Here is an 8,176-nt window from a genome sequence, read left to right as displayed (position 1 = left end):
AATGCCCTTTTCCCCCACCCACCCGCTAGAATCCTCCTAAGCAAACACCTGCCCCCCCCTGCCCTTTTGATTTCTGAGAAAGAATCTCCTTCTGTCCTCAGTGAGGCCCGCGGGGAAGGTGAGCCCATGATGAACTTGGTTGGGTGGAGGTCACTCAGGGGAGACCAAGCCGGCGGCTTATAGATCCTGGCCCCTGACTTCCCAGTGGTAGCTGGGGCAGGGAGAGATTCTTGGGGGCCCTTGGGGTGGAGCGCTCCGCCAGGGCTCTGGCAGACAGGATCCAGGACCCCACCCCGAGGCCCACCGACCTCGGTAAGTGGCAGCGCCCCACGGCTTCCCAGCGCCGCCCAGAATCTGTCCATCCAGGCGGCGGGATCTGGCGACTCCCCCGTGGCGCCGTGCCGGGGCGCCCGCTGCCTCCCGCAGGTCACCGAGGGCGCCGGGTCCCGCGCCACACCTGTCCGCTCCTCCTGGAGGCCCCGGCGCCGCTGCTGCCGGCCCCTCGGCGCGGGGCCCTGTGTCCGCCGTCGCTTTGATCCCGGGGGCCCCGCTGGATAAAAGTCCCGGGCGGCTCCGCGCCAGCGCCAGAGGGGAGCGCAGCCGAGCCGGCGTCCCAGCGGGCTGGCGCAGGGCGAGCGACGCCGAGGAGCCGGGGCCGCGGGGTCGGCCGCGGTGAGCGCGGGGCTCGGGCCCGTTCGGGGCGGGGGGTGCGGGCCGGGGTTCGGGTCGCCCGCGGGCTGCTCCGGGCCTGGGCGGCCGGGGTGGGGGGCGGGGGGCGGGGGGCCCCCGGGCGGCTCAGGTGAGCGCACCCGCCCTGCGCCCCCCAGCCCCGTCGGGCCCGGCCCCTGCGCGGCAGGCGGAGTCCCGGCGCGGAAAAGCCCCGCTCCTGCCCGGCGCCCCCACCCCCGGCCCCGGCCCCGCCGCCCCTTCCAGCCTCCCGGGGGCGGGGGCGGCGGCGCCGGGCCGGCCGCGGGGAACGGAGCTGCCGGGACCGCGGGGCCGCGCTGCCCCCCACGGAGCCGGGCCGGGAGCGCCTCCGGCGGCCGCGGCGGGGTAGGCCAGGCCCCTCCGTCAGGCTTGCGGTTTGGGAAGAAAAGGCGATGCCTCCGCCAAGAAAAGAGCGAGCGCGGCCCCCTCCCCCTCCGCCGAGGCGGGCGGCGGCGGCACATCTAACGCGCGGGCACCCGGGCCGCCGCGGCCCCCGCAAACTACGCCCAGGCTCGGCCCCCGCCGCTTTATTGGCGCGGGCCGGAGCCAGCGCACCCAGACCCTGCGCTGCCCTCGCCGGCCGTGCGCGGAGCCCGAGCTGCCCAGGCCGACGGCGCCCGGCCCCCGGAGCCTCGACGCCGAGCCGCCCGCGCTTCCTCTGCCGGGCCCAGCGCGGGGAGCGGGGCGAGCGAGCAGGCGCGACCGGCGCCCTGCGGCCCGGCGCCCCCAGCCCGGTGCTCCCGCCGCCGCCGCCGCCTCAAGGCCGCCCGCTCTCCGCAGGTGGCCGCGGGCCCGAGCGGCGCGGCCATGGGCCGAGGGGTGCGCGTGCTGCTGCTGCTGGGCCTGCTGCACTGGGCCGGGGGCGGCGAGGGCAGGAAGACCTGGCGGCGCCGCGGCCAGCAGCCGCCCCCGCCCCCGCCCCCGCCTCGTGCCGAGGCCGCCCCCGCGGCCGGGCAGCCGGTGGAGAGCTTCCCGCTGGACTTCACGGCCGTGGAGGGCAACATGGACAGCTTCATGGCGCAGGTCAAAAGCCTGGCTCAGTCCCTGTACCCCTGCTCGGCTCAGCAGCTCAACGAGGACCTGCGCCTGCACCTCTTGCTCAACACGTCGGTGACCTGCAACGACGGCAGCCCGGCCGGGTAAGGCCCGCCCCCGCCCGCCCGCCCGCCCGCCCGCCGCGCCCCTGCAGGCGGCAGCCCGGCCGGGTAAGGCCCGCAACCCGACCGCCCGCCCGGCGCGCCCCTGCAGGCGGCAGCCCGGCCGGGTAAGGCCCGCACCCGACTGCCCTGCCCGGCGCGCCCCTGCAGACGGCCCCACCGGCTTCCCGCCGCCTGGTCGCCCGCGGCGCTCGCGCCCTGCGTCTCCGTGCGCCCTCCGACGCGCGGAGTCCCTGCGCTGGTCGCCCCCCGGGGGAGAGGAGCCGACCCTGGCGAGGATGGGGTGGGGTGGGGTGGGGCGGCGCTCGGAGAGCTGGCGTCGCGCCAGGCCGGGCACTGACCCCTCGGTCACTGGTGCCCAACCCCTCTGTTCGCGTCCTTCGGTCTCTGGGCGGGGAGATGGCAGCCCTCGAGTGGGGAGGAGGCAACGCAGCGGGGCGGGGAGAGTCCTGCGGTACCAACATCCCCACGCCGGCTCCGCACCGACCCTCTCTGCTCCTTGCTGCCGCCGGGACTGCCTGGGGCCCCAGCCAGCCAGAGGGGCAGGGAAGGGGCGCAGGTGGGACGGAAGGAATGGGGGTGCAGCGTTGACCCCTGTCCAGCCCCAAAGCGTATGAAGGAAGGATGTAAGGCTGCGGGTCGGGAGTCGTCAGCGGGAGGACCCGGTGACACCCGCGCCCTTCCACGACCTCCCGGGGGGTCCCAGGGATCCCGCCCCACGCACACGCCTCTGGAGAGGGCGCTTTCCCGTCTCCAAGCAGCGCCGCGCGTCCCAGGAGATCCCGAGCCCAGCGAAGACCGCCCCCCTGCCCGCCCGGCCGCCGGCGCCAAGGTTACAGCGGGTCCCGCGCGGGGCGGGCCGTGGGGATTTTCCACGGACCACACAGCCCCGCGCGGCCCTTCCCGCCCTGCGAGCGCCACCTCCCGGGACAGCCACGGCCGGCGGGCCGCGCGCGCTCTGCGGGACCTGGCCGCTGGCGCCCTCGTGCGGCCGGAGCGTGCGCCGGGCGACAGGTGGAATGACCCTTCCGCCCCCCCCCTCCCCCCCCGCAGCTACTACCTGAAGGAATCCAAAGGCAGTCGGCGGTGGCTCCTTTTTCTGGAAGGTGCGTCCCAGGACCGAGGCGGCGAGGCGGGCGGAGGCCCCTGCGCGCGCGCGCCCTGACGTGGGGGCTGTGCCCGCAGGTGGCTGGTACTGCTTCAACAGGGAGAACTGCGACTCCCGCTACGACACCATGCGGCGCCTCATGAGCTCCAGAGACTGGCCGCGCACCCGCACAGGTGGGCGAGTCTCGAGTCTCAGACTGCCTGGGGCTTCCCCTTGGGGGTTCCAAGTTCTGGAACAACCCTTGCTGTCCTGGCTTTCTAGAGCCCTGGGGAGGCCCCACCCTTGCCCACCCCCCAGTTCTCTGGCTCTCCTAAGGCCAGGGCACCCACCTAACATCTTCATTCTCACTGTGCAGGTAAGCTCGGGGGCGGCTTACCACGGCTGCCACCACTCATCCCTAGGCCAGGGGAGGGCGGGACAGATCCAGGGTGGCATCCGAGTGACTGGCCTGGCCCACCTGCCTTGGTGCGGCCAAGGAGGGTCGCCCACCTCCCACAGCTTCCTGTGGCCTGGTTGCTGCGCACTCCTTCCCCCCAGAAGCTGCCCACGGGGCCCACTGCCTCTGTCCCCCCCCACTGCAGGCACCGGGATCCTGTCCTCCCAGCCCGAGGAAAACCCCCACTGGTGGAATGCCAACATGGTGTAAGAGGGAACAGAGGGTGCTCCCTGGGGGGCCTACCTCCAGTGGGTTCTTTCCTGGGCGGGTCCCATGGGGGGTGGTCCTCATTGGAGAGGGCCCTTATGGGGGGGAGGAGTCCTTCCTGGGCAATCCTGTCCGTGGGGCCTTGTCCTCGGAGACTTCCTTCCCAGGAGGCCTTGTTCTCAGGATCCTTCCTGGGAAGGGGGTCGTTCCTGAGGGCTGTGGGTGGCGGAGGAGGATGGTGGCGCGCTCACACTGTGCTTGTGTCACAGCTTCATCCCTTACTGCTCCAGCGATGTCTGGAGCGGGGCTTCGTCCAAGTCGGAGAAGAGTGAGTCCCCGGCCTTCCTCTCTCTATTCCCCGCCCCCGAAAGACAAGGCAGGGAGGCCGGTCTCGGTCTCGGAACTCCCTCTAATCCCCTAACAGTGTGTCCCAGGATGCCTGCCCCAAACACCCCTGGCTGGCTGTCCGTGGCTGGCTGGGTGCCTGTGGGGGTCCACACTCCTGGGTGTTCCCCGGGGAGGGGCCCACGGCATAGCCTTGGGCCCCTGACCACTTCCCTCCAGTCCGCCCAGGCCACAGCCCCTGGAAGAGCCTCCAGACCCCCAGCTCAACCTCTTCCTCCTTCCAACCTGGAGGCAGGAAGCCTTGCTCTCTGCCTGGGCCCCCACCTGAAGCCACCCTCCCTCCCCCTGCAGATGAGTACGCCTTCATGGGTGCCCTCATCATCCAGGAGGTGGTCCGAGAGCTCCTGGGCAAAGGGCTGAGCGGGGCCAAGGTGCTGCTGCTGGCAGGAAGCAGGTGAGCCAGGCAGGGCAAGGTGGGAGTCTGCAGGGGTGCGGCGGGAGTGGGGATGGGAGGCCAAGCAGGGGCTGAGCCTGGGACTGTAGAGGGCTCCGGCTTCACCCTGCCTGGGCAGGGAGCGCGAGGGTCCCCAGGGTTCAGCTACGGAGTGCTCCGCAGCTGGAGGCCGTCCAGAGACTGCTTCTGGGCCCTGTGCTCGCCAGAGGCCAGGGAGGCCTTGGGCAACAGTGACCTAGGTAATCGGGGAGGCATTCGTTGTGGAACAGGACCCCTTCTCCAGGGCCAGCGTCCCTCTATGTGCGATCACACCTGGTTACAGGCATGCAGAGGGCCCAGAGGGTATCCTGAGTCTAGAGAACTGAGCCTGAACCCACAGAGCCCGCCGTGGTTTGCAGATAAGGGAGCTGAGTCAGAGGGTGAGAGAGAAGGGAAGGAGGAAGGCAGGAAGGGGTCAGTGCCTCGGGGCCCCAGAAGGCACACGAGTCTGGGAGCCCATTGTTCAGAAGGCTTCAGGACCCCAGGCGGGGCTTGGGGCTGGCCCCGGGGGCAGGGCGGGTTCCGGGGGCCTCACACGCTGCCTTCTCTGCAGCGCGGGGGGCACGGGGGTGCTGCTGAATGTGGACCGGGTGGCCGAGCAGCTGGAGGAGCTGGGTTACCCAGCCATCCAGGTGCGGGGCCTGGCGGACTCGGGCTGGTTCCTGGACAACAAGCAGTACCGCGGCACAGACTGCGTCGACACGGTCACCTGCGCGCCCACGGAGGCCATCCGCCGAGGCATCAGGTGCCAGAGGCTGGGAGGCTGGCCGGGCGCTGGGAGGTTGTCCGGCCCCTGTGTAGAGCACCTGTGGGTTGGGGGGGCCCGGTGGAGACGGGGACGGGGGCTGCCTGACCCCCAGCCTATGCCCAGGTACTGGAACGGGGTGGTCCCGGAGCGCTGTCGGCACCAGTTCAAGGACGGCGAGGAGTGGAACTGCTTCTTCGGCTACAAAGTCTACCCAACACTGCGCTGTGAGGGGCCGCTGCAGTGGGGCGCGGGGCGGGGGCGGGCGGTGAGCAAGGAGTGCTAGGCCAGGCTTCTTCAAGTCCGGAGTCTAGAGGCCGGCCCGGGGGGACACCACTGCCTGCCTACACGGGAGCGAGGTACCTGCGCTCTCCGGGTCTGCCTGGGACCTTCCCAGTCCCGGCATTGACCATGCACTTGGCCCCAGGCAAGCCAGGGCGGCTGGTCACCCTGTGCACATTCAGTCAGGAATGTGCTCGGCATGAGTCCCCGTGCTGCCCTTGTTGGGGCCTGGGCCGTCCCTCCCTGCTCCACGCTCAAAGGGACATCACCAAGTTTTGGTCAAAGCAGAGAGCCTGGGAGCCAGGCAGGGGAAGGAGGTGAGGGATGGGTAACAGGGTCCTTCCTCAGACCAGGGTGCCCTGGGGCTGCGGACCGGCACTCCCAGGGAGAGCCCAGCAGGTCTGCAAGCCTACCGTGGCCCTCGCTGGGACCCCGGAGGCCCTTGGCCTGGGGTGGGGGCCGAGTGCCAAGGCGAGGCCCAGCTGAGCTGTGCCCCCCCCAGGCCCGGTGTTTGTGGTGCAGTGGCTGTTTGACGAGGCCCAGCTCACCGTCGACAACGTCCATCTCACGGGGCAGCCTGTGCAGGAGGGCCAGTGGCTCTACATCCAGAACCTGGGCCGCGAGCTGCGGAACACGCTCAAGGACGTGCCGTGAGTCCTGGAGACACCCCCCCGACCCCGGCCCCCTCGGTGTGCGGCAAACTGCTGGGCTGCACGAGTGGCCTCACAGGCGAGAAGCGGCCCCTGGCGGCCCGGGTGAGGGTGTCGGCCAGCGCTGGGAAGAAGGGAGCTTTCCAGCCGCGGGAAGACGTGAGGCAGCTCACGTGCGCGTTCCCCGGAGAAGGAAGGCCGCGCAGCGCAGGATTCCAACCCCAGGACGTTCTGGAAACAGCAGAGCTGGGGGGCAGCAGGATCAGTGGGTACCAAGGACAGAGCTGGGGCGGGGGAAGGATGAACAGAGCACAGAGAACTGTCGGACGGCAAGACTGCTCCGTAGGAGACCACGATGGTGGACACACGTCATTACACACGTGTGCAAACCCACAGAACGCACAGCGGCGAGAGCGAGCCGTGACGTACGCCACCGGCTCCGCGTGACGATGGCGTGTGCGCGCGGGCTCGTCAGCTGTGACAGACCCACCATCTGTGGGATGCTGATGGCGAGGGAGGCTGTGCTCGTGGACCAGGCGTGCACGGGGAAATCTCTACCTCCCAGTGCGTTTTGATGTGAACCTAAAACTGCTTGAGAAATACAGTCTATGACTATACAGTCCGTGACTGTGGCATGTCCGGGTCGGCCTCCCCCCACGGCCCAGCTGGCCATGCCTGGCAGCGGTGCACTTGGAGCAGGGCTCAGAGGCAGAAGAGACCGGGGTTCGTCAGAGCATGTGGGCTGGAGGGGACAAGGCCTGGTCCAGAGGAGCAGCTGGCCAGGCGCGGCTATGGGAGGAGGGTGGGAGCCAGGGAGGGGATGGGTTCCCAGGGGAGAGGGCACCGGGCTGGGTGGGGAAGGGCCCGGGGGTCACAGTGCGCCTCCTTCCCGACAGGGCCAGCTTCGCCCCCGCCTGCCTGTCCCACGAGATCATCATCCGAAGGTCAGTGTCCCCAAGCCCTGAGTGGATCCCAGCCCCAGCCCCAGCCCCCCGCGGGCCCCCTGCCTGGCCTGGCTCTGTGTCAGGGCTTTCTAGAGCCATCAGTACCACGTACACAACCAGCTGTGTGGCCAGCACTCAGACCCAGCCCACCTCCTGCCCCCTCTGGCCACACTAGGTGACCCCCTACCCGGATTTCTGTCTGCAGCCACTGGACGGACGTGCAGGTGAAGGGGACCTCGCTGCCCCGGGCACTGCACTGTTGGGACAGAAGCTTGCACGACAGCCACAAGGCCAGCAAAGCCCCCCTGAAGGGCTGCCCGGTTCACCTGGTGGACAGCTGCCCTTGGCCCCACTGCAACCCCTCCTGCCCCACTATCCGGGACCAGTTCACAGGGCAGGAGATGAACGTGGCGCAGTTCCTCATGCACATGGGGTTTGACGTGCAGGCCGTGGCGCAACAGCAGGGTCTGGAGCCCAGTAAACTCCTCGGCATGCTGAGCTCGGGGACCTAGGCTCTGGCTGGCTATCCCTGCTGCCCGCCGCTGCCTGCGGGAGGCCCCGCTGAGCCGGGGTCCTGGGTCCCGCCACCCCCCAGCCCCCCACCCGGCCTCTCCTGGCCTTTTGTATTATTTTATAAAGTCACTTTTTTATTACTTTAATTTTTTTAAAAGGAAAATAAGAAATATATGATTAATGATATTGTTTTGTAACGAATTTTTTTTAAACAATGAAAGAAACAAAAAGACAACCGAAGAGCCTAACCTTGCGGGCGTGTTTGTTTGGGGGAGTCGCTGCCCACAGCACACCCCCGACCCCCACCGCCCAGGCGGCAGGATCCTACAGGGCAGCCCCTGGACGCACAGGTCCTGTTCAGGCCCTCACCCTGCCTCGTGGCCCTTTCCAGACCCTTCTTCCAGCCATGCACGCAGCAAGCACGGGTCAGGACTACGACACAGGGGTCCCAGCAGACTGGGGACATTCACACGCTGAGCCGCTCCGAGTGCCGCACACCCCGCGCCGTCATGCCCCGTCTCCCCAGAAACGTCACCCCAGAGAGACACTTGTCAGCCAGGGAACATTTTTCTTTAAAAGTCTGCGTCC

General features: G+C 69.3%; 1 protein-coding gene across 2 annotated transcripts; it reads left to right on the top strand.

Annotated features, from left to right (window-relative positions):
• Positions 1-421: 421 nt before the first annotated feature.
• On the top strand, positions 422-7,774 carry NOTUM (notum, palmitoleoyl-protein carboxylesterase). Of its 2 annotated transcripts, XM_082705590.1 has the most exons (12): positions 422-672; positions 1,489-1,847; positions 2,919-2,971; positions 3,051-3,146; positions 3,555-3,615; positions 3,886-3,944; positions 4,313-4,415; positions 5,008-5,199; positions 5,326-5,426; positions 5,984-6,131; positions 7,028-7,075; positions 7,281-7,774. In XM_082705590.1, the coding sequence occupies exons 2-12, from the start codon at positions 1,516-1,518 to the stop codon at positions 7,585-7,587; spliced, it is 1,500 nt and encodes a 499-aa protein (XP_082561716.1). In that variant the 5' UTR covers positions 422-672; positions 1,489-1,515; the 3' UTR covers positions 7,588-7,774. The 2 variants fall into 2 exon arrangements, with proteins under 2 accessions (XP_082561716.1, XP_082561715.1); XM_082705589.1 differs by lacking the exon at positions 422-672 and having other exon boundaries at positions 1,392-1,847.
• Positions 7,775-8,176: the final 402 nt, after the last annotated feature.

The sequence above is a fragment of the Mustela nivalis genome (assembly GCF_964662115.1).
Source record: "Mustela nivalis genome assembly, chromosome: 17".
NCBI classification, from domain to species: domain Eukaryota; kingdom Metazoa; phylum Chordata; class Mammalia; order Carnivora; family Mustelidae; genus Mustela; species Mustela nivalis.
The sequence above is the reverse complement of the archived record's forward strand: the minus strand, read 5'-3'. Positions and strand labels throughout refer to the sequence as shown.